General features: G+C 40.4%; 1 protein-coding gene and 1 long non-coding RNA gene across 2 annotated transcripts in view; one reads left to right on the top strand and one right to left on the bottom strand.

Annotated features, from left to right (window-relative positions):
- Positions 1-26,413, bottom strand: part of nr1h4 (nuclear receptor subfamily 1, group H, member 4) — a 110,007-nt gene that overhangs the window by 29,017 nt on the left and 54,577 nt on the right. Inside the window, exons 4-8 of the mRNA XM_039761681.1 lie at positions 21,203-21,343; positions 15,613-15,752; positions 15,011-15,109; positions 13,564-13,663; positions 11,803-11,949 (exon numbers count right to left, since the gene is read on the bottom strand). Of these exons, the coding sequence (XP_039617615.1) occupies positions 11,803-11,949; positions 13,564-13,663; positions 15,011-15,109; positions 15,613-15,752; positions 21,203-21,343 (627 nt within the window). The remainder of the gene's footprint in view (positions 1-11,802; positions 11,950-13,563; positions 13,664-15,010; positions 15,110-15,612; positions 15,753-21,202; positions 21,344-26,413) is intronic.
- Positions 1-26,413, top strand: part of LOC120534248 — a 128,754-nt gene that overhangs the window by 48,420 nt on the left and 53,921 nt on the right. The gene's annotated exons all lie outside the window — the stretch shown is intronic.

The following is a 26,413-nucleotide window of genomic DNA, read 5'->3' as shown; positions in this document are numbered from 1 at the left end:
GCTACCCAATCAGAGCATGTATTACATATTAACTAAAACTCCTCAATGCTATAAGATATGCATCCCGCGCGGAGCTTGATTGTTTGCTTGTCTCTGCCTTTCTCTCACCCTCTCTGACATTCTCTGCGCCTGATGGAGGGGCTGTTTGCACAGAGGCTGTTTGCTTAAAAGATACTGACGCTCCTCTAAAAAAATGGCGCTTTATTGCGGTGCTCGGCATATTTAAAAGCACAAAAGCACACGTATTGATTTTTTGATTGTTGCTTTAATTTCGCTCTCTCTCTGATGTTCTCTGCGCCTGGCGGAGGAGATGTGAGCAGAGGGCTGTTGCACAGAGGCTGTTTGCTTAGAAGATACTAACGCTCCTCTAAAAAATGCCGCGGCAAACTTAAAAGCACAAGTATTGATTTTTGATTGTTTGCTTTTCTTTGCGAGCGCTCTCTCTCTCTCCCTCTGAAATTCTCTGCTCCTGAAGAGAAGAAGATCTATTTGCATTCTTTTAATTGTGAGAAAGAACTGTCATCTCTGTCTTGTCATGGAGGACAGTTTAAACTTTTGACTAAAGGGTGTTATTTCATGCCTAGAGGGCTCTAATAATGTTAACAGTGTGGGAGAGTTTATAAGGGCTTAAATTATTGTAGCGACCCGTGGTTGAGTCTTAAAGTTTTTAGAGCCGTACTCTGCCGTGCACCTCTCCCAAGCTGTAGGCTAGCGGACTGGGCGTTATGCACGCAGCTGCACCCAGCTCTTTAGGTAGCGAGCACTCGTGTCCCATACACCGCACGACTCCGAGTGTCTTGGTAATAATTGCTTCGATAGAAATCTTAGCAATACACAGCTCTGTCCTGTTGTATCTCTTTATTAGAGCAGATAGTCAGCAAAAACAAAGCTTAACTCATTTGCTTAGCCATTGCCAAGGTCATTAATGAAGCCATCTTTCTTATCGATGGTAACTATTTACATTCAAATAACCCCCGGATGGCAACAACCCAACCCACCCCACCAGTTGAGCACAGACACATACAATAATTACAACAGGAAACACAATTATATTACTTGGTTAATTTAACGCAACAATCAGCTTTTACATAAATTACCCACAATGCTATTTACATAAATTACCCAAAATGCAACACGCCGCCAGCGCTGCTGCCGGGTCGCTACACAGCCCCAAGAGGGTTAGTGTCCCCACAACCCTACTCATCACAGTAAAAATCGAGCAAATGTCCTGGCCGGCGACGGACGCGCCGCCTGCCTGATGTACCATCACTGCGTGTCAGGCTCAGTCCTGAGACTGTCAATGTCTGTCTCGGCGCCTGGGGGTGGAGGTTGGAGAGCCGCTTGGATTCTCAAGTCTTTCTTGTTCTGGGGCCAGTGGGTGGTATGGTGCCAACCAGTCCTTGTGCAGCACCACCCATCTGCCCCGTCCAGGCATTCGGACTCGGAAAACTACCTCCGATATTTTGTCCAAAATTTCTCCAGGTCCCTGCCAATGGTGAGTCAATTTAGGAGACAGTCCCCGTTTTCGTTGCGGGCAAAATACCCACACTTTGTCTCCTGGTTTCAGCGTCAGGCCATGAGCCCGTGTGTCATAAGCCCGTTTCTGGCGAGCTCCAGCTCCCTCTAAGGCCTCCCTGGCCAGTCGATGAACAGTGTCCAGGCGCTCTTTCAACCGTCTAAAATAATCCAGTTCGGGCCCACCAAAAATCTCAGGCTCAGGGGGCAAGCCAAACACCAAATCCACTGGCGTGCGCAGTTCTCTCCCGAACATCAGCCCCGCTGGTGTGCATTGGCATATGCCCACAGGACCAGAGGCAAATGTTGGTCCCAGTCTCGCTGGTGATGACTAGTCAGGATCGCCAGTTGAGTGGCCAGGGTGCGATTAAATCGCTCGACCAGTTTATCACTTTGCGGGTGAAGGGGGGTGGTTCTAGTCTTTTTCACCCCCAGTCGCTGACACACCTCCCTGAACAAAGCGGCTCTCGAGTTTCGCCCTTGATCACTGTGCAGTTCTTCCGGAACCCCAAATCGAGTGAACATTTCATCCACTAGTTTTTGTGCTGCTGTGGAGGCACTCTGATCCGGAACTGCATACGCCTCTGGCCATTTAGTGAAATAATCAATCGCAACTAAAATAAAACGATTTCCGGCTTCAGTTACAGGAAAAGGACCCAGTACGTCCACTCCGATTCTCTCTATGGGTGCCCCGACAAGGTACTGTTGCAACGGCGCGTGAGAACGTTGACCAGGTCCTTTTTGCGCAGTGCAGATGTCACAGTAGTGGACGTGCAGCTCCGCGTCTTGCCGACACCGGGCCAATAGAACGCTGCCGCGTCGACGCACTGTCTTAGCGTTTCCGTAGTGTCCGGATCCAGCTGCTCCATGGACCCATCAGAGGACCTTGGCACGCAAAGCCTGGGGAACCAGCAGTTGTAGTCGGTCAATCCCCCCCCTGGGTGCTTGCCACCGTCTGTAAATTACGCCATCGTGCAACTCCAAGTTGCCCCACTGGGAGTGTAGTAACTTGAGTTCAGGCCCCTGTGAAGACACGGTTTGCCAGTCGGGACATTCTTGGGTCTCCAACCAGCCCTTTACCTTCTCTAGCGCTTGGTCGTTCGCCTGTAACAGTGTCATCTGGCCTTGCGGATGCTGATGATGGCCCCAGAACCCTTTCTTCCTGTCAGCGGCAATATCGACACTCGTTGCTGAGGCATGGATGCCTGGAGAGGGCATCAGCGTTGGCATGCTGTCGTCCCGGTCGGTGCTGTACCTCGAAATCGCACTCCTGGAGGATCTCCATCCACCTTGCCACCTGGCCCTCTGGTTACTGGAAATTTAACATCCAGGTGAGGCTAGCATGGTCAGTCCGCAGCGTGAACCTAGTGCCCAATAGGTAGGGCCGAAAGTGCCGTACCGCTAAGATCACTGCCAACAGCTCCCGCCGGGTGATGCAGTAATTTCTCTCCGGTCGACTGAGGCTGCAGCTGTAATAAGCTACCACTCTCTCTCCAGCCTTCCCCTTCTGTGAGAGTACAGCCCCAATTCCCACATTGCTAGCGTCAGTGTCCACAACAAAAGGTTGGTTGGGGTCAGGGTAAGCCAGGACCGGCGCTGGCGAGGGCAGCTTTCAGTTGTTGGAAAGCGGCTGCGCAATCCTCCGTCCACCCAAACTGTTGGCCCTTACTCGTCAGTCGGTGCAAGGGGCTGGCAATGGTTGCAAAGTCTTTTACAAACCTCCTGTAGTACGAGGCTAAACCCAGGAAGCTCCGCAGTTCGGTGATGTTGGCTGGTGGGGGCCAGTTGCTCACGGCAGCCACCTTTGCTGGGTCGGTAGCCACCCCACTCTTGCTGATTACGTGTCCTAAAAACTGGGTCTGTCGGGCGAGAAGATTACATTTTTCAGGGTTCAACCGCAACTCGACGCTACGAATGGCGGTCAGGACCTCCCTTAAATTGTGCACAGCCTGGTCAAAGTCTCTGGCATGAATCAACAGGTCATCCAAATAGACCACACAACGGGTTCGGGGAATGTCTTTTAGGACCCGCTCCATTAGTCTTTCAAAGGTGGCCGGTGCATTACAAAGTCCAAAGCATTACCTTAAACTGCCACAGCCCTTGTCCGATGGTGAATGCAGTTTTGGGTCGGTCCTCTGATGCCAGTTCTACCTGCCAATATCCACTGCGCAAGTCCAAGGTGCTGAACCAACGGGATCCAGCCACATAGTCCAATGCATCATCGATGCGGGGCAATGGGTAAGAGTCTTTTCTAGTGACTGCATTTAATTTACGAAAGTCCACACAAGGGCGCCAACCCCCCGTTTTCTTCCGCACCATGACCATGAGTGCGGCCCAGGGACTGTCCGAAGGTTCAATAATGTCGTTGGTTACCATCTCGCGAATCAATTCTTCGGCAGCTTGGCGTTTTACAAGGGGCAATCGGTGGGGGCGCAAACAAATGGGGCGGCGTGGCCAGTGTCAATGTGGTGTTTTACTAACGAGGTTCTGGTGCAGTCCTCCTCTCGAGCAAAAATGTCCACAAAGTCATTCAGTAATTGTTGGAGTTGCTCCTGCTGTGGCGTGCTCAGATGTTCACCACTTCGATGGCCCAATTCCTCTACAGCGGCAACCGTCTCAGCTGATGGGGGGTCGTGCGATGAATTTGTCTGTCCAGCAATACTCTCCTGGGGTTCTCTGCAACTTCCAAACAATGGTTGGGAGCGGTGAGCAGTGGTGTCCAGGTGAATCCACTCTGGCAGTCCTTCCAGGGCGGTTCCAGCCCGACTGGGCGGCACAGTCTCATTACCAAAACAAAGGGCGGCCCTTGACACATCAACACGTGCTCCCCAGTGGGCCAACAAGTCCAACCCAATAATGCACTTGTCTTTAATGTCCACAAGCCAGAATTCGTGGCTGGTCTGGCTCGTCCCTACCAACACAGATAACAGTTTCTTTCCGGGCATTACTGTCCGTTCACCCGTAACAGTCGTAGTTAAGCTATTTGTGGGGTCCAGTCCTCTGGAAGAAGACCAGCGGTTTGGGCAACACTCCTTTTGTAGCAAACAAATAGTGGACCCGTGTCCACTAAAGCACTGCATGGCCACCCGTCAATAGTGCAGTCTAGGTATAGTCCAGTGGAAAATCCACAGCGCCCCACTTTAAGGCCGTCATTGTGGAGGGGCTGAAAAGCGAGCGAGGGTCCCCTCACGGCCTCACCCGAGGTTGTTTCCGCGGTGATGTTATGCGAGGCAAAGGACTTGGAGCAGGGCAATCCCTGGCAAAGTGCCCTGGTTCCCGCGCGGAAACAGCGGTCTACTCGTTGTCTCTGTCGGGGGGTTGATGTTATTTGGGCGCGACTGCCCTCCACTACCTCAGACAGGTCCCCTTCTGCCCTTCGTTCAACTGCTCTCGTTAGTCGACTCGGGCGTGGTGTTCGTCTTGTCGGTGACTCAGCCTGTAGTACCTCTTCAGCCCGCTCAGCCTCTCGCAGTGCCTCGCTCAAATCTCGGGGTGACAACAGACAGACATGCTGGCGGAGACGTTCTGGTGTGAGTCCCGCAGGAAAGCATGAAGACTGAGTTCCTCCCTCGCTGCTGTCGAGAAAGTAGGGTAACCTTTTCGTGAATATACCCTGATGTCAGCGGCAAAGGCTCCTACACTCTCACCTTCACGCCGACGTCGGCTAGTCAGCTTTTCTCTGCTGCATTCTGCTGAGGTTCTTTGTCCAAAGCGACGGGTGAGAGCAGCGGTGAGAGCCTGAAGATCTCAACACTCCTCCGATGGCAGATCAATGAGTACCTGAAGTGCGGGACCCTCCAAGGCAAGGGCCAAGTGTGTCGCAGCTTCCTCGCAGCTCCATCCATTGTGTAGGGCGGCCAGATCTACTTGTGCAAGGTATGGCTCTAAGGGCGTCAATCCGCTGTATCGCGGTAGCTTAGCAGGTGACCGTGAAAAGAGGACCGGCCGGCTGGTAACCTGAGGTATCGTTGCTGTAGTTAAATGTTCATTCTGGACGTGCCTAGAAGATTGTAACACTGTCCGGGGAATACTGGCACCATCAGGCCTGTTTGCCTCTTTTCTCCGCACAGTTCCGCTGATCAGGCGCTCTAACGTAGCGCTGTTCTCTAAGATGGCACGCTCTAATTCTTCAAGACTCTGTTCCATAACAGCGTCTTCTAAACAGCCTGGTATCCCACTTTTAACACCAATGTAGCGACCCGTGGTTGAGTCTTAAAGTTTTTAGAGCCGTACTCTGCCGTGCACCTCTCCCAAGCTGTAGGCTAGCGGACTGCCAGCGTTATGCATGCAGCTGCACCCAGCTCTTTAGGTAGCGAGCACTCGTGTCCCATACACCGCCCGACTCCGAGTGTCTCGGTAATAATTGCTTCGATAGAAATCTTAGCAATACACAGCTCTGTCCTGTTGTATCTCTTTATTAGAGCAGATAGTCAGCAAAAACAAAGCTTAACTCATTTGCTTAGCCATTGCCAAGGTCAATAATGAAGCCATCTTTCTTATCGATGGTAACTATTTACATTCATATAACCCCCGGACGGCAACAACCCAACCCACCCCACCAGTTGAGCACAGACACATACAATAATTACAACAGGAAACACAATTATATTACTTGGTTAATTTAACACAACAATCAGCTTTTACATAAATTACCCACAATGCTATTTACATAAATTACCCAAAATGCAACACGCTGCCAGCGCTGCTGCCGGGTCGCTACAATATATAAAAATAACTACACAAACATATGGTTTCTACTTTGCGGATTTTCGTCTATCGCGGGGTTCTGGAGCAAACCCAGCGATCGAGGAGGGATTACTGTACAGCCTCAAGTCTTTTTGAATATGATGCCACAAGCTTGGCACTCCTATCTTTGGCCAGTTTCGACCATTCCTCTTTGCAGCACCTCTCAAGTTCCATCAGGTTGGATGGGAAGCGTCGGTGCACAGCCATTTTAAGATCTCTCCAGAGATGTTCAATCGGATTCAAGTCTGGGCTCTGGCTGGGCTACTCAAGGACATTCACAGAGTTGTCCTGAAGCCACTGCTTTGATATCTTAGCTGTGTGCTTAGGGTCGTTGTTCTGCTGAAAGATGAACCATCGCCCCAGTCTGAGGTCAAGAGCGCTCTGAAGCAGGTTTTCATCCAGGATGTCTCTGTACATTGCTGCAGTCATCTTTCCCTTTATCCTGACTAGTCTCCCAGTTCCTGCCTTCCACAGCATGATGCCTTCACCATCATGCTTCACTGTAGGGATGGTATTGGCCTGGTGATGAGCGGTGCCTGGTTTCCTCCAAACGTTACACCTGGCATTCACACCAAAGAGTTCAATCTTTGTCTCATCAGACCAAAGAATTTTGTTTCTCATGGTCTGAGAGTCCATCAGGTGCCTTTTGGCAAACTCCAGGCGGGCTGCCATGTGCCTTTTACTAAGGAGTGGTTTCCGTCTGGCCACTCTACCATACAGGCCTGATTTGTGGATTGCTGCAGAGATGGTTGTCCTTCTGGAAGGTTCTCCTCTCTTCACAGAGGACCTCTGGAGCTCTGACAGAGTGACCATCGGGTTCTTGGTCACCTCCCTGACTAAGGCCCTTCTCCCCCGATTGCTCAGTTTAGATGCCCGGCCAGCTCTGGGAAGAGTCCTGGTGGTTTAGAACTTCTTCCACTTATGGATGATGGAGGCCACTGTGCTCATTGGGACTTTCAAAGCAGCAGACATTTTTCGGTAACCTTCCCCAGATTTGTGCCTCGAGACAATCCTGTCTCGGAGGTCTACAGACAATTCCTTTGACTTCATGCTTGGTTTGTGCTCTGACATGAACTGTCAACTGTGGGACCTTCTATAGACAGGTGTGTGCCTTTCCAAATCATGTCGAATCAACTGAATTTACCACAGGTGGACTCCAGTTAAGCTGCAGAAACATCTCAAGGATGATCAGGGGAAACAGGATGCACCTGAGCTCAATTTTGAGCTTCATCGCAAAGACTGTGAATACTTACAGTGGTGTGAAGAACTATTTGCCCCCTTCCTGATTTCTTATTCTTTTGCATGTTTGTCACACAAAATGTTTCTGATCATCAAACACATTTAACCATTAGTCAAATATAACACAAGTAAACACAAAATGCAGTTTTTAAATGATGGTTTTATTATTTAGGGAGAAAAAATCCAAACCTACATGGCCCTGTGTGAAAAAGTAATTGCCCCCTTGTTCAAAAATAACCTAACTGTGGTGTATCACACCTGAGTTCAATTTCCGTAGACACCCCCAGGCCTGATTACTGCCACACCTGTTTCAATCAAGAAATCACTTAAATAGGAGCTGCCTGACACAGAGAAGTAGACCAAAAGCACCTCAAAAGCTAGACATCATGCCAAGATCCAAAGAAATTCAGGAACAAATGAGAACAGAAGTAATTGAGATCTATCAGTCTGGTAAAGGTTATAAAGCCATTTCTAAAGCTTTGGGACTCCAGCAAACCACAGTGAGAGCCATTATCCACAAATGGCAAAACATGGAACAGTGGTGAACCTTCCCAGGAGTGGCCGGCCGACCAAAATTACCCCAAGAGCGCAGAGATGACTCATCCGAGAGGTCACAAAAGACCCCAGGACAACGTCTAAAGAACTGCAGGCCTCACTTGCCTCAATTAAAGTCAGTGTTCACGACTCCACCATAAGAAAGAGACTGGGCAAAACGGCCTGCATGGCAGATTTCCAAGGCGCAAACCACTGTTAAGCAAAAGAACATTAGGGCTCGTCTCAATTTTGCTAAGAAACATCTCAATGATTGCCAAGACTTTTGGGAAAATACCTTGTGGACTGATGAGACAAAAGTTGAACTTTTGGAAGGCAAATGTCCCGTTACATCTGGCGTAAAAGGAACACAGCATTTCAGAAAAAGAACATCATACCAACAGTAAAATATGGTGGTGGTAGTGTGATGGTCTGGGGTTGTTTTGCTGCTTCAGGACCTGGAAGGCTTGTTGTGATAGATGGAACCATGAATTCTACCGTCTACCAAAAAATCCTGAAGGAGAATGTCCGGCCATCTGTTTGTCAACTCAAGCTGAAGCGATCTTGGGTGCTGCAACAGGACAATGACCCAAAACACACCAGCAAATCCACCTCTGAATGGCTGAAGAAAAACAAAATGAAGACTTTGGAGTGGCCTAGTCAAAGTCCTGACCTGAATCCAATTGAGATGCTATGGCATGACCTTAAAAAGGCAGTTCATGCTAGAAAACCCTCAAATAAAGCTGAATTACAACAATTCTGCAAAGATGAGTGGGCCAAAATTCCTCCAGAGCTGTAAAAGACTCATTGCAAGTTATCGCAAACGCTTGATTGCAGTTATTGCTGCTAGGGGGGGCCTAACCAGTTATTAGGTTCAGGGGGCAATTACTTTTTCACACAGGGCCATGTAGGTTTGGATTTTTTCTCCCTAAATAATAAAAACCATCATTTAAAAACTGCATTTTGTGTTTACTAGTGTTATATTTGACTAATGGTTAAATGTGTTTGATGATCAGAAACATTTTGTGTGACAAACATGCAAAAGAATAAGAAATCAGGAAGGAGGCAAATAGTTTTTCACACCACTGTATGTACATGTGCTTTCTCATTTTTTTTATTTTTAATAAATTTGCAAAAACCTCAAGTAAACGTTTTTCATGTTGTCATTATGGGGTGTTGTGTGTAGAATTCTGAGGAAAAAAATGAATTTAATCCATTTTGGAATAAGGCTGTAACATAACAAAATGTGGAAAACGTGATGCACTGTACATACATACAGTATAAATCCATAGGGCCAATTTTGTCACATGTACGTATGTATCATTAAATGTATAATACTATATTCAGTGTCTTTTTTGTCTGTCATTGGTGTCAAACTACTGTAACTAGTCTGAGGGAGACAATGCAAGATTTTTACTCCAGCCACCTTAAAAAAAACCTTACACTGTTCCAATGTGATGCAGAGGTGTCACCTGCTGCACTTGGGTCCCAGTCCAGGTTGTTCGGTGTGTGGTGGGTGTGGCAATGCGCTAACTATCAGCGCATGCTCCCAACCTAACCTAACCTATGCACACATGATAATAAGCCTTGAACTTGAAGTTCTCTATGCCTCTCCCACTTTTCAGTTGAATTGAATTGAATAGATCAAATGCAATAACTGCATGCAGAGCCCAGACATATGTTAAAGTGTGCTTTAGTTTATATTGCTCTAGCAAGGAAAGGTTTGCTTTGATGTGAGAAGTGACCTCAGAAGTGTTTCTAAAGGTATATGAAAGCAGCATTAGCTTCTATAGGTATATGAAGCTAATGCTGCTTTGAGTCTGGGTTTGGGAGATAAGTATAGTGTTATTAGGGGAGTGTGCTGCTGTAGCATGAGGGTAGTGGGCATGTGGGCAAACAATTTCTTCTCACAGAGATTATCATATACATTGTGAAGGGATACCAGACACCAGGCCACATTATAAGGAGACTGTCAACCCATCCAAGGAGTTGTGTGAAACATTTCCTGGAATGGGTGGTAACCTCTGGCACAGGAGGTTATTTAGAATGATCCGTTGTTGGGACAACAAGGTGTCCTGGAGTACAAGGAATTAGAGGACAATGGCACCTAGGGCCTCCAGCAGGAGAATTCATGTTGTGGTGCCATCCTCATCTGAAAAGGGTTCTGGATGACTTGGAACTATTTCTTGGGAGGCAGGATCTGGCACCAGCAGTGCTCTCAAGTTTTATCTTAAAATTACCTCCTGTCTTTGGATCTCTGGGAGATGAGCTTGGAGTCAGGAGTGAAGTAGAGGCAATAACATGCCTAGAAAGGAGATAGAGGAGGATAAGCCACCATTATAGAAGAAATAAAGGTAGGCAGGTGCAGGGCTATAGTATAAAATCATGTTCTTCAGTGGATTGTTTGCTATTTTTCTTTATGTGTATTACTATTTCTACGTATCTTTTAAGAAAAATAAATTCCTTCTGTAATTCTTTTTTGTTGATGTGTTTTTTGGCATGTCTGCCATTCTGGATTCAGAGTTCATTAATAAAATTATATTAGGCCACCTCAATAGGGCAGAGAAAATGAAATTTCAAGTCTCCAGATATTCCAATGAAATTATTGTAAACCTCTGGAGTCTATGGTCATTAACAAGAGGCAAGGCAAAGTCTGTCTGACCTAGTCCAGCTAGTAACACAGCTCTTCTCAGGACAGTCTACAATGTACAATACTGTGGTAGGGACTTTATGCATTGTCCACGTATGTTAAAAAATCACAAAAATGTGTAGCTTGGAACAATTAATTCCCATGAGTAACTACACACTTGTCTCATCTTTTTTTGAAGTTTGGTCTCATTTTAGTGTTCCAAAAAAAAGTCTTTAGTTACAGTACACAATATATGTTATTATAAGTGTAAAAGTGCAGTGAAGTAAAAATAATGAGGTTTTTTTTTTTTCCAATTTCGCAAAATGAGAACCCTGGGTGCTGTAAAATCACATGCTGACTTGAGTCATTTATAACATCCTGTTAACAGCAATGATTTAATACAATGGTGGAGGTCAGAACCAATCCATATATCATAGTCATTATGCCTATAGGCACATTCTGGTGTTTTACCTGGTGCAACTGACTTGTGAATTATTTCTGTTGTGTAGCTTTTCGATGTAATAATAATTCAGTGATTTGTAGGAACATCATCTGGGTTTAAAATATTCATGGCCATGGGATTGGGAGGAAGCCACTCGTTTTGTTCTCATCTTAAGATATGTGGAACATGTTCTTCTAATAAGTGCAACATTGTTAAAACTGTTCAGTAATTTAAATTATTTCGACTTAACCATTATTTAAAGCACATAATGATGTATGGAGGCACATAATATGCATGTGGAACAGAGACTTTTAGTAATTAATAATCTTAGCAATGCTTTGCCACTTAAAGTTGTTAAAAACTATGCTGAGGAATTGTGGTAATTACTTGTAAGGTATGTATAATTTACTATAAATATAGTATCAAAGACAAAATAAGAACCATTTAACAGTTTAAAAAAATATTTTTTAATTCAGATTTTTAAAATATTTTTATTTTTGTGATTTTGTTCAGGTTCTATATTAATTTCTTTAAGCAAATGTGTTCTTCTTAAACAATAATGAATATAACATCTTAAAAAATAATTAGGTTACTATTTGCACATCTGTCAGGTTGTTTCTTGCTTCTAGAAATATCGGATATATTACTTTTGCTATCAGCACTAATGGTAATAGTTGTAGCAGTAATAATAATACTATACCACTTTTCCGAATTCTTTCTTCCAGTACCACATTGTGACCCTGGGGAAGTTTCCGGTTAAATATTTGTGCTGAACGAAGGAACATGGCTTCTACGGCTGAACCTTTAATCAAAGCAATTTGGTCTTCATGGTCAAGGGTTTGAAATCCTGCAAGGAAGAAATACAGTTATTTATTCAGAAAAGCACACAAAATGCTTGAAGAGAACTTCAGTCCATTAGGCTCATTTGGTTATGATGGTTTTTGATGATGAATAACAAAATGCTACAGGTTCGGAATAGGAAAGCAAGTGATGGGATGTTAAAAACATAACTATTATTAATTCTGTTAGTCTTTTAATAAATATTTTAACTCTACCCTACTTACTAAACTATTGTAACTGTGACTCAAAAACTGTCTCTTACGCAAGACCATCCAAAGAGATCAAGAAGGCACTGTAACCGAAATCCTGATCATTCTGTGTAACAGGGACATTAATGCTGCATTATTCATCTATCCCTCCTCCAAACCCACTTGTACACACTCCTGGAGACACACACCAGACCAGTTTGGATCTAACAAGTAACCTGATTTTATTCCCAAATTTAGACCAATAACATATAACCATGTTATGCAATATAGAGTTTACACAAAGATTTGCAAATCACACCTGAAATACAAAAATGTATGATATATTCATAATCATTTAGACAAGTTTTGACTAAGGAGACGATGATAGCAAGATCTGAGACCTTTAAGAACAGAGTGAGATGATTCTGTGATGTCCTTTAAACAGTAAGGCTGAGACCACCCATAGCTTCTCAGTAGGTATAAGTACCCTGCCTGAACTTCACACTGAGTTTACTCACATTAATCCTGCACCTTTCTGTGTCTCTCAGTCTTTTTGCACAGATATATACTCTATACACAATGGTGTAACTAGAATGTGATGGACCCTTTAGCAAAAAATGTATATTAAATTAGGTTTAATTAAATGTGACCACCATCAATGAGCTATAGCAAGCATTTAGGCTGCATAAAAGCCCAATAGTCATTGAAACCTAGTCCTTCATAGTGAAAATGATGACGCTGTTTACTTTAAAATTCTGATGTCAAATAGGAAGGCACAATCATAATAAAGCTTTAAGAAACAACAACCATGCATTCACAGTGGACCCCCACCATGGTTCTGGGGTATCTGTCCTGCCCACACTCATTATAGTTATGCAATTGTAAATACAAAACAACTTGAAGTTTTAATTTAGCGACGTCAGAGTTTGTGAACAAATTGATGTTAAACAGGAAGATGCTTGACTTGAATTGCAAATTTTGGTAACACTTTAGTTTAGACATTGCATCTACTACTCATACACTTTCATGTAACACAAACTTAAAGTTAAGTCTTTTAGTCTTAATAACATTTCGAATTATCATTAAAGTGGTAATTAATCTGTGCAATGTGGTATGTTAAGAGCTTATGATATGCTGGTTAAATTACTTTTGAATATGATGGATACACAGCTCTTGTACTGAAGTATGCAATATCAAGAGAAACATTAGTTTAGTATGTCAGATTGTAACCATTTTACTGGGCTTGGTAAGCGATACCAAACAAAGAATTTGTTAAGGATTTGTCACATAGAAGTATATAAGTAATAGGTGGATTTTTGCAAATACCTTAAGTGTTATCTTTTTTTGTATTCTTGCATATTCCTTGTGTTTCTTCAAAAAAAGGCACTAAAGGAAACATATGTAATAAACGCAAATAAATTGAAATAACATACCAGGCAACTTTTTGGTGAATTCCACTAGCACTTGCACTTGGCTTGTAGCCATTTCTGTGAGCAAAAGAAAATTTTCTTCAGTACTAAATTGATCTTGAAGCTGAACAGGAGAAAAATTGTTAAAGTTAGTCTTTATCTGGATCGATTTATTTTCATCTATCTATTTTATTTTGATTTCTCAAAGTATCACAGTTCTTACTTCTAACAAAGCACCTCCTGCTTTCATTTTTGAATTAACTTAAAGGAATCTAAAGTTACTTTGGACAAAACCATCTGCTATATAACAATATATATGATTGTAATTATGGCCTTATATCCTGGAATTCAAATTATTTTTTAAAGAATTTTTTATTGATATCAAAGCAAAACGTTACGTCAGTGTTTGCTTTAATGCTTTTTCTCCTAAGCTAGGTGGTCTACGAGTTACTTCAGTATGGAGTTTGCTTACTAAACCTTTTCTGACAGAAAACTGGAGGCTTTAATATTTACTATATGGATTGGAGTAGTTACACTTCTTTACAATCTGTAGGTTAGCTGAATATTATATAAAATATACATTTTTTAATTCAATTAATTTACAAAGTTGTTCTTAGTGGACAGAGTAAAAACATTGAAGAGATATACAAATATTAGAAGACATTAAAGGTAAAATAGAAAATACAATCACTTAAGGGTACTGATAGATAGATAGATAGATAGATAGATAGATAAGGCACTATATAATACATAGATAGATAGATAAGGCACTATATAATACATAGATAGATAAGGCACTATATAATAGATAGATAGATAGATAGATAGATAAGGAACTATATAATAGATAGATAGATAGATAAGGCACTATATAATAGATAGATAGACAGATAGATAGATAAGGCACTATATAACAGATAGATAGATAGATAAGGCACTATATAACAGATAGATAGATAATGAACTATATAATAGATAGATAGATAGATAGATAAGGCACTATATAACAGATAGATAGATTGATAAGGCACTATATAACAGATAGATAGGTAGATAGATAGATAGATAGATAGATCCCTGATCATATTCTGCTAAAAGAACATCAGTTATATTAGTGGCAGAATCCTTCTCTACTTGCTTGTCTTTTGGTATTTCTAATTTCCCTCTCATAGTTACTCTCATATTATTCATATGTCTTACGGTTAGCACCAGTGTGTTGTAGTGTACTATATACATTGTAATTTTTTTTTTCTTTAGCAAATCCTTTATTGTACATTTACTAATCAAGTAAGAATCTCTATTAAGTTTACTTTTGGCTCTAATTTCTGGCATAAATGCTGAATTAACAATTGTATTTCAGCACCACAGACTATGTTAGTTAGTTAATGCTATTCTAATTTCCATGTTATACAAGGCATACAATGATAAAAATCCTGCATGTTAAATGTTAAAAATTAAGTGCTTGACTTACTAATTTCTTTGCCATATCCTGTGGAATGCGACATTTATTGTAGGCTTCTACAATGTAACTGAGGAGAGTTTCTTGTTCCTGGTTAAGTTCAGCCTTCTCCTATACAACAGACAAATATAAAAAAAAGTAAATTATGAGAAATGCAGTTACTATATCCAAAGTTTGTTAATGTAAGAATAACATTTTATTTAAATTTTTTTCCTGTTGTTTTCTCTTCTTTATAATTCAGAGCATTTTGTGTGAGTTCATTATTTAAATGATATTTACTTGCCCATGTTTGCTAAACTTTTCTGAATCCTTCCCTGGTCATTGTCATCATTGAATTTGTATGTTCCTGTTATGTCTATGTGCGTGTGTGTTTCTATGGATTTTCTAGATTTACTCCCTGTTCTGAACTGTGCATGTCACATTTCTTGGTGGTTTGACATTGTCCCCATGTAATAAATGCTTCTGTGTGCATAGATATGCTTTGTGGTTGAGTAACTGCCTTGCATTCAGCACTGCTATAACTCCATAACTTAGAACTGTATTAAGTAGGAACGAATATAACTGGCTATACTGTAGATCCAGTATGTGTACAGTTTATTAGTATTTTGAGTTACCTTAGAAACCTTAGTTGTTGATGTGACTTGCTTGGTATCTGCACCTTCCAACTCCTCAGATTCACCTTCTCTTTCTTCAAAAGATTGTTTTGTGTTTTTCCTGAGCCTTTTTGATTTGCACTGTATTTCTGTAAGTAAGCCTGTCAAACACAGCATTTAGTCAGTGGGATAAAAATGAAGAAAACATAACATGCTGTTAGAAATGACATTTAATTACCAGCAAAGTTATAAATTATATATGAAAAGCCCATGAAATTTGAAACCTGTTTCCCTTTATGAAAATATCAAGTCCAGTTCGATATGTAGAAACAGCTCATGTGTTGTTAATTAAAGTTCTATTCCATGTTATTTTACGAGGCCTACTTGCAATAAATGCTTCCAAGATAAATTTCCTTTAGCTGTAACCCTGAAGTGGATTAGGCAGCTCTGTTACTGGATGGATGGGTGGATGGATGGATAGATGGATAGTCTGTTACAAATTGATATAATTAGAGAATAATGGTGTTAGAGGATGCAAAAAGAGTAATATTGTGCTTATCCATGACACAATCATTTGTGTGAGAAATGATTAGCACGGATTGACTATAAATGATATTTATCGCTGATTTGAGGAAAGTAAAGACAGTTTTCAACAACAGTAAAGAACTTTTCAAAATGGATTATACAGCATGCAGGTCAATTAAACTCTCTTGACGTAAAGGAAAATATCAACACAAAATGCTACCTGCATCTGAGTGTAGATCACCGCATAATAATTAATCCTTCCCTTGCTAAATATGATCATTTTCTTAAAACTGCAATAGAAGCTTAAGACTACTAGTCATAGTATACAAATTAACATTTTTAGATACCGTGAGAATTTTTAAGGGTACCTTGCAAATCTAAAGCACACAATTTGATTTTAGAATTCTTTTTTTAGTAGCATTAAAAACTGAACAAAACTCACTAATAATGCAAAATTAACTAAATAGTCATCCTAGTCAACAAAAAGATAAAATAAGTTATTTTAACCCTATAAGCAGAAGAAGAACATTCTAGCAGAAAATTATGAAACAATAATATTTCCTCTCAAACATCCCATCCCAGAAGTTTTGATCTTTGTCTTGATCACAAATGAAACATTGGCACAGTATTTGTAACTTCATGCAGATTGCTGTTCATCTTTTTGAACAGAGAGGCCCGTATTCTTCAACAGAAGTAATTCTGATGCCATAAAAATCTGTCATCTTATGTTACTGCCTCTGCTTTATAGAACCTTTATTCAAGGCTGGGGTATAGATCTGCTCCTCAGTCTGATTGATCTGCAGTATATCTCTTTGTTGCAGTCTTGTGTAAAGCCACAAAGAAGTGTTTATTGGTAATCCATACATTGTTTTGGCCTTCAATGCAAAAGATACAAGTAAAATTTTATTCCTTTTTTAATACTGTGGTGAAGTGCTTTTCCCAGATTCTTTTGATTTATTTGAAACAAAACCCTGTTATCAGAATGACAAAGAAATGACCATGTAGTCAATTTCTGATTGAATCAAGTCAAGTCAAGTTGGCGAGCATGCACTAGTACAGTGCATTGCCACACTCACCACACGACGAAACAACTCGGGATCCCGGTTGGCAATACCCCAGGCATACACGCAGTCTAGTCCCAAGATCCGGAAATGACCCTCTATCTGCCGCAGCCAGGTGTTACGTGGGCAACCCCTTGGCCTGGTCCAGCCACTCGGGTCACCAACAATGAGGATCTCACGAGCTGGATCACCCTCAGGGAAATGCACCACATGGCCGTAGTGCCATAACTGACGCTCCCTCACAATGAAGGTAATCTGCCTCATTCGGGACTCCATGAGCAACCACTCATTCAACACAAAGTCAAACCAATGATACCCAAGGATTTTCTGGAGTGACACAGTACCAAAGGAGTCCAGTCTTCGTCTCAGGTCACTGGATAGCAGCCATGTCTCGCAAACATATAGCAAGACAGGAAGCACCAGGACTCTAAAGACTTGGACCTTCATCCTTTTTGCATAGATATCGGGACTGCCACCCACCCCTTTCCAGAGACCTCATGATTGAATAATTGAATAAAATGTACTCTTAAGATTAAAAGATATAACTTAGGTTTCATTATGTAGATCCAAAAGAAATAAGGAATGAGTGGCAAAAGACAGTTTTGCAAATAAGAAACGATTGATTAGTTTTCACTGCTGTAAACATAAACATGGGGTTCCCTTTGACTTAAGGAATTCACATCACTAAAGACATCCTGAAATTGTTTTCTGGACATGGCACGTTTCTGTGGTAAGCTCTACTAGGAAGAGTAAGTTGAGTAGCATCTGAGGTATTTATTAAGTAAATGGAGAAGGAAGTGACATATTTAAGTTTTGCTGCCTCACAGTAAGGAGACCTGGGTTTATGTACTCTGTACTCCCTGTGTGGAGTTTGCATGTTCTCCCGTGTCTGGTTGGGTTTCCTCCGGATGATCTGGTTTCCTCCCATAATCCAAAGACATGTAGGTTAGGTGAATTGGCAACACTACATTTTCCCTAGTGTGTGCTTGGTGTGTGTCTGTGTGTGTGCGCCCTGTGGTGGGCAGGCTGGCATCCTGCCTTGCGCCCAATGCTAGTTGGGATAGGCTCCAGCACTCCCTGCAACTGAATTTAAACCACTTCAGGTAAGTTATTTGTGAAGGCAGGAAATTCTGTGTACATAATGGAATTAAACTATTGAAGCCAGATAGTAAACTTGTAAAGATGGGTGTTGACCCAAAAATGAATAGACCCCTTGCAAGTTGCTTAAAAATGGAGATATAGTGTTGTATAGTAGTTATTTGGTAACAGCCTTTATAATAGACCAGATCATTGATTACTAATGGTAAACATTCTGTATAATATTGCTATCTATTAAAATAATAAGTCACTTTATATTGAGAATGCATACAATATGCCTGTTTGTATTCAAAGAAAAACTTCTTTACTATTGGCTCTCTCGACAATATTACATGGAAAGGTCAAGTAAACTAACACCACACAACAGATTTCCTGAACAGAGTAAAACAAATAATTCACATAAAGTCACACAAGACCTCCTTGCAGATAATGAAATAAATCTAGTTCCAAAAATAATTCCATCAGGACTTTAGACATTTTTTTTATTAAACTGAAAGTGAAGTGTTTGAACAGCAGATCTGCAAAATGTATGGTAATTACAATATTTTTATAAAAAATACATCTTGTGTGCAATTTAACAGTGACATTAGCTGTCTGGTGTTTCCACTGCCTGGCAGTTTGACACACTAGCTTGTCATTGTTTCCTAGGCTCATCCTGCCCACGCAGAACATAGGAAATTGACCTGTCTTTCACAGAATTTAATCCCATTGCTGTCTGCATTCAGCTAACAGCAGTCAGTTTGCTAATACTAGTGTGGATTTGGCCCCCAAAGCACTTAGAAGAAAAGCCTGGTTGAATTTCATTAGCGAACAATAACACTGGATCCTCCCATCTTTCACAAATGAACGGCTGTATCTTGAAGGAGAGCAGCCTGTTTTCATGGTTGATGTCACTTACTGAAATAGAATTAGCGTAGAGTTTCTAAATATACCGGTATTATAAATACACTAAGGAAAAAGGTCACCTGAAGACGGATTCATTTGTTTCCAATAAGATACTTCATCCCTGTGTACTTGCAATAAGTACAGTGGACTTTTTTCTACACTGTGCTGGGAAAGAGAAAGATACTGTGTACCTTTCTCTTGTACTTCTGTTACCTATTCCCTCCAACTTCCACTACCTCACTAAATGCCAAGTTGATTGGTTAAGTGAAAATAACAGAGTCAGTTGAGACCTGGGGATTTTTGATGGAACATGGGTTTTGTTGTAAAGACATACTCAACCAGTGTACAGTTCATGGTACACAGAGAAATTTCAACCTTTAAATTTAAGCTGGGTGGCATTCTTTAAAAAATGATTCGTGTACTGTGTTATAGTTACCGAATTACAGTACACCCTAGCATATCTTGAAGTTGTTAAAATTCTGAACGTGACCATGAGAAAAATAAAGTTGATATTTTTAGTTTCAAAATTGAGCATTAAAAGCTGAGTGAGCTGAAGCAGCAGATCTCGCTACTGTCTTCAAAAGTTCAGTTATAATTTTAAACAACTGAAGAGCTGGATTCTAACCAGGTAAAATGAAGACATTACTTTTTATAAAATCATTCATAAGCCCAGCATGCTTCATTAACGAACTGAGATCAACAAATACTGTATTGAATGTGTTTTAAGTGTACAGTTTATTTTAAGCTCTACTTTCTGTTAAATCTTTGATTCAAGTATTACAAACAACCTTTGAGTAGCTCTATATAATGGAAATGGGGATTACCGTTAGACTATGGAAGAACCCTTTACTGTAGATGAACAATCTTCATGATTACATTGCTCTTCTTCCTGTTGATCTTCTCCCAAAAATTTAAGACAACATTTAAATTGGCACAGTTTTGATGTTATTTTATGGTCACATTGGAGCGTAACTGTTACCCCTGAAGAAGCTATAAGTTCAAAGATGAAAAGTTTTTAATAGATTTAAGCTTTGTACAAGTGTGATAAGAGAGAAAGCTGTGGAATGGAATCACAATGTAAACTTTTTGATAGATTTACTCGTTTTAGACTTCACTAAACACAATTTTAGAGTTTCTCCGATAAAGTCTCTATGTGTGTCAGTGTATATGTGTGTCTATGGCCTGCATAACTGTTAAACACTAGTATCCTGTTATCTTTAAATTAAATATGTTCAATGGTGTTGTCAGTGAATGCATCAATATATAACAAAAAAGAGTCTTCTAAATACAAAACTAAACAATAAAAAACAAACTAGGTTTGGGGTAAGATGATCAATCTTTCCTAATTAATAATAATAATACATTTTATTTAAATAGCACATTTCCCATGCTTAATTAGTAGCAAAACCAGAATTCAGAGTCGATGATAGCAAGTTGAAGCTAAAACAGTAAAGTAAACAAAGTCAGACCCCATTTATATAAGATGGCGGCAACTACTGCACGTCATGAATTGATGCGCACACTGCATTATGTCAGCCTCAAAGTTTTGTTGTGTTATTTACCAATTTGGATTTGAACCTGTTGACCATTCTTCTTACTTTCAGATGTTCATTTGCTGAGGCATCAACCAAAATGTTTCTTACCTTTTTACTGTGTATTATGAACTGTAAATTGCCTTTTACTATATTTTCTTTTGTGAATACACAGTTGAATGTACAGAAATTCAAAACAGACAGAGCAAATGAAATACAATGAATAAAGTAGACATGTCCATCTAATTGCTAAAACAATATAACATAAATCAATGTACTGTAATTAATTGCCAATAATATGCAAATTCTTTAGTTATTTTAGCCCAGTTCCTTGAAAACTGTATCATATTCTTTATATTAATGATAAAACCGTTCTTGTTTGGTTTCACTCCTGAGAAGGGTCAGTAGAGATTTCCTTTTAGATTAAACATTCTCGTGCTTGAATATCACAAAAGATCACATTTGCAAAATCCCAAAAGTGCTTACTGGCTGTGGTTGCTTCTAACTTACATTCTGCAAGCATTCCCACTTCTTTACATTTCCGAAGTCGGCATTCTTGACACTTTCTTCGCATGTACATGTCCATTTCACAATTCCCGCCATTCTTACAGGAGTACACTGCTTTCTTCGTAATGCTTCTCCTGAAAAAGCCTAAACAAGCAACAGACAATTTAGCAGCCTTCCCTTTAAGAGTGGAGCAAAGCCTGTAGAAATGTATAACTTTTTTGAAATGTATTTACTATATAATAACAAAGACAAAGTGCACTTTAGAGTCAGCCTACTATAAATTACCAGTTTAAAAGTTGCACAAATTTAGAATAGAAGCCATGCAGATTCAGAATGATTCAACAACTAATTAAAATTAGGGTATGACTCAGAAAAGTGTAAAGCATTGAAAACAATGTAGTTACTTCGAATGATACTGTTTATGGTGACTGTGATTATATCATTTTTTAAATAATAATAACTGCACACTATGAAGCATTAGTTAAGCATGACTAAATAGTTTGTTCATCATTTAGAAAGAATCGCTTCCACATTAATTAGCATTAGCAACCACTTTATAAATGCGGTAACACTTTATAATAACTGCACACTATGAAAAAGTGGTTGCTAATGCCAATTAATGTGGAAGCGATGCTTTCTAAATGATGAACAAACTATTTAGTCATGCTTAACTAATGCTTCATAGTGTGCAGTTATTATAAAGTGTTACCCATTTTTTACATATGGGTTAAATTCTGAGCATTGTGAATACAAAATGCAATACAAAAATTAACAATATACTTTAAATACACAATAAATAATTATTAGGTAAATCTGACAGTAACATAAACTAAAATACTAATAGCTATATTGCACATATTTAAGGGATTTTCTGGGAAGGACCCTAACTACAGTAATGCTGGCAGAGAGCAGAACAGGACTTGGGCAGTAAGATGCCCAGATGGCAGGTACACCACCAGTGTGATCATTACAAGTGACAACATGTTGTTATGATTGGGCATCATTTCCAATTTTTCTTTCTTTCTTGGTTTCACTTTTTCAGGTGTTTCATTTTCTATTTGGGTTGCTTGTTTAGCTCAGAATTTGATTTTATTTATTTTTTACTAACAATTTCATTGTGTGCTTATTTTTTTACATCTTAATTTTGATTCATTATGCTTGCTATAATTTTGTGGTCCATTATTTAGCAGTTGCTGCTTTATTGCTATGTTGGGACAGCTAACTCTTGGTAATCTCAACTCTCTTAGTATTTTGGTGATTTAGTTTTCTGACTATCCAGCATTTTTCTGTCTGTTTATTGGCTAAAAATTAGCTCAGCGTTTTTGGTTTCTTGGTGTCCCATTTTTTTTTAATGTTTTTCACTCAGTATTTTTTTTTATTGACATCTCCAGTCCAGGGCTGCCATGCCAGGATGTACCCCCATACCATTAGGGGGCATCAAGGAAAACTATTTTGCAATTAAATGCTCCGTACTTGTCATTACTTGGAACAGGCAGCTGGGGGTTTGCCGGCCTTTTAATATGTGTGTAAAATAATAAGAGCACAATGCATTTTTTGACAAATTTTAAATATTAGTGTATTTGTCTTTTAAACTGTGCGATACAATTTAGCACTTAACAAACATCATCACAGATTCACCATTAATTCAGTAACTACAGAATAGTTGGTTACAAGTAAATTAAACTCAAATTCTCCAATTTAATATGCCAAAAAAGCTCAGGTTTGAGGTGATTTGAATTTTAACATGGAAGGACATTTAACACAGTAGGTACTGCAAAGCTACAAGATCTGCATAAAGTATGAAACTTTTACAGTAGCAAAAAGCTCAAAACGAGAAATTAGCTGTCAGGTTAATATGGAGCAAGCAATGTGAACAGAAAGATCAAAATCAGGAGAAAGAAGATAAATAAGGGCTTAGGCAGTATTACTGAAATCTATTAATACTGTGCATTGGAAATTCATTGAATAAAATGACAGCACTTAAACTGAGTGATAATGAAGGCATACATATTTTCATATTAGGTCCAGATTCCATCAACAAGTAACAGATTTCTGTCCGGAGCAGTGACATTCAAAGGCTCTGATGTATACCTGGAGTATTATGAATGATGCTATTGCTAAGACACTAAGGACAATTTCTCACTAATCATGAATCATATGATTACTGTACACTCCATATTCCTAATTTATAATTCATGGAGAAGTAAATACTTGGGAAAATGTGTTAGGCTGGAAAATTGAAATTCTTTCATAAATTTCAATTTCACACTTAATTAAATTAAATTAAAACCATTTTCTACAAGGTACATTTGCTCTTGATGCTTCCTAACGTTCTGCACTTTTTTCTGATTCTTACATATGTGCCTATGCACTATTTTGAATTCTCTAGACTATTATCTATCCACTTAATAAAATGATGTGTCCTGGTGTCAATCTGTGTATCTGTCTGTGTGTCTGTTTGATTGCTATGTCTCTGTCATTTCAAAAGATCGTGTATCACAAACATTAAAACTGCCTTTACAAATCCCATACCAAATGGCATATAAAATTGACTTATGCATTGCATGGTGTACTGCAAACATTACGCTGAGGTCAATGTCGATTATTTACATCTCAACCCATCCTAAATGGGTAACACAGCTAGTATGCTGAATATTTGTGTTTTGCACTTTAAAGTTGTTTTTAAAGTGACATTATATTTAAGATCAATATAAAAACTGACAACCTGGCTTCATCTGAGTTTCTAGACACAACATGCTTTTGCTCTTGTAATATGTTGGTTTATTCAAGCTGCCTGTATCTCACTTCATAAATTCATTTATTCTGTATTATAATTTGAATGAAGTTTAATATAAAATGATCATGGAATATAAATTGATGGATCTATTGGTTTATTTACTGATTGATTTTTTAAATATGTTTATTCTGCATCCTTCTACCAGCCTAAAAGCCTGAAGGCATTAAAAATGTATTCAGTGAGAAGAGCTCATTTTCTTTTGGTATTGCTCAGCAGTAATACGATCAGAGAAACGAATCCTGTACTGAAGATTGTATTGCATGAGGTGCAGGAGGCAAATTAAAAAACACTTTAAAAAACACTGTTATTTCTTTGTGAATGTCACCACTATATTACTACAATTAAAAAAAAAGTATAAAAAAAACTTGCGAATAAACTGAGGCATAGAAAACTGTTACACTGTATATTATATCACATTTATTAAGTTGTGATTTCCACACACCATATATGTAGTTAGTGTGTAAGTAGAAAAATCCATCCACCAGTTTATTGGATAATCTTTCTTCATTTCAGTGTTACTGGTGAAATCCAGCAAATTCAAATAAAAGGACACAAATTGAATTTGTTTGTTATTTTTCAGGTCAGGTCAGGTTGGGGAGCATGCACTGGAACAGTGTGTTGCCGCACTCAACACATGACGAAACAGCTCGGGATCCTGGTTAGCAATCCCCCAGGCAGACACACGGTCCAGTCCCACCCTTCGGAAATGACCATCTATCTGCCGCAGCCAGGTGTTAGTGGGCATCCACTTGGCCAGGTCCGGCCACTCAGGTCCTCAACGATGAGGAACTGTGAGTCAGATCACCCTTGGGGAATTACACCACATGGCCATAGTGTTGTAACTAACGCTCCCTCACAATGCAGGTAATGTGCTTCATTCGGGACGCTATGAGCAATCGCTCATTCGACACAAAGTCAAACCAACGGTACCCAAGGATTCTCCAAAGCGACACACTACTGAAGGAGTCCAGTCTTCGTCTCAGGTCACTGGATTGCATCCATGTCTCCGCAATGGTATAGCAAGACATGAAGTACCAGACTCTAAAGACATGGACTTTCGTCCTTTTGCATAGATATCGGGAGCACCACACACCCCTTTCCAGCGACCTCATGACCCCCCATGCTCTCCCAATCCGTCTACTGCCTTCAAAGAAAGAGTCACCAGAGACATGAATGTCGTTACCGAGGTAAGTAAACCTCTTGAGAAGTTTGACACTCTCTCCACAGACAGACACACTGCTGAAGACTGTGTCCCAGAGATCATTAAAGGCTTGGATCTTAGTTTTTATCCAGGACACTCGCAAGCCCAGACACTCAAAGACTCCTGTCTCAGTCTCTCGAGAGCCCCGATTAGAGCCTCCATTGAGTCCGCGAACATCACAGCATTGTTGGCAAAATCAACAGCAGTGAATCTTTCTTCACCAACAGATTACCCACAGCCACTGGACTCCACGACCTTGCGCAACACCCAGTCCATGCAAGTATTGAACAGAGTAGGAGCAAGAACAAACTTCTGACGAAGCCCAGAATCAACTGGGAAAAACACAGTGTACATGGCTGGCCATGATATTCAGCAAAAACCTGAGAGGATCCCGAGAAGTCTCATGATGTCCCACAGGGCAGCTTGATCAACTGAGTAAACCACTTTTAAAAAATCGACAAAGGCAGCAAAGGAACTCTGCCGATATTTGCTTAGACTTCTTAGGCATAAAACCAAACTACTCTGGTTGGTGAGCAAGTGATCACGGATCCCATTTAGGATGACCCTAGCAAGGAGCTTACCTTGCACCAAGATCAATGTTATCCCCCGTAGTTGCCACAATCCAAGCGATCACCCTTCTCTTTCCAGATAGGGATGACAAGTTGCATTTTCCAGCCATTTGGGATGACAACTGTCTCCCAAATGGAAGCAAGGATTGCTTCCAATGTCAGGAGGACAGTCTTACAACCAGCCTGGAGATGTTCACCCTGGATACCAGAGATCCCTGCAGCTTTCCCTACATTTAGCTGGTTCACAACTTGTCAGATTGGGTGGTTCAAAGCTAATTGGAGGAATAGCCTCAAGAACCGTGGACCCAAAAATATCCAACATCCCAGCTGGAGATCAGCTTTAAACAGCTGCTTAAAGTAGCCAGCCCAGCGGGTCACAACTGCAGTGTCATCCGTATGGGCTGTTCCTTCATCTGCCCTGACTGTAACTAGTTATAGTTTGAATGGATTGACTATAAGCGATATGTAGGCAAAACCATCGTACAAATATTTTTAAAACAGTAAAAAGTATAATGAAACTAATGTGAAAAGCAAATTATCACCATGGCTAATGTGAGAAAAGTGCTGTTTATTGTGCAACAATAAAAGAGACATAATTTATGTGTTTGAAATATCCTTAGTAACAAAGAAACAGGACATTGAAGGCT

This window comes from Polypterus senegalus, chromosome 8, assembly GCF_016835505.1.
Source record: "Polypterus senegalus isolate Bchr_013 chromosome 8, ASM1683550v1, whole genome shotgun sequence".
In the NCBI taxonomy this organism is placed as follows: Eukaryota; Metazoa; Chordata; class Cladistia; order Polypteriformes; family Polypteridae; genus Polypterus; species Polypterus senegalus.
The sequence above is the reverse complement of the archived record's forward strand: the minus strand, read 5'-3'. Positions and strand labels throughout refer to the sequence as shown.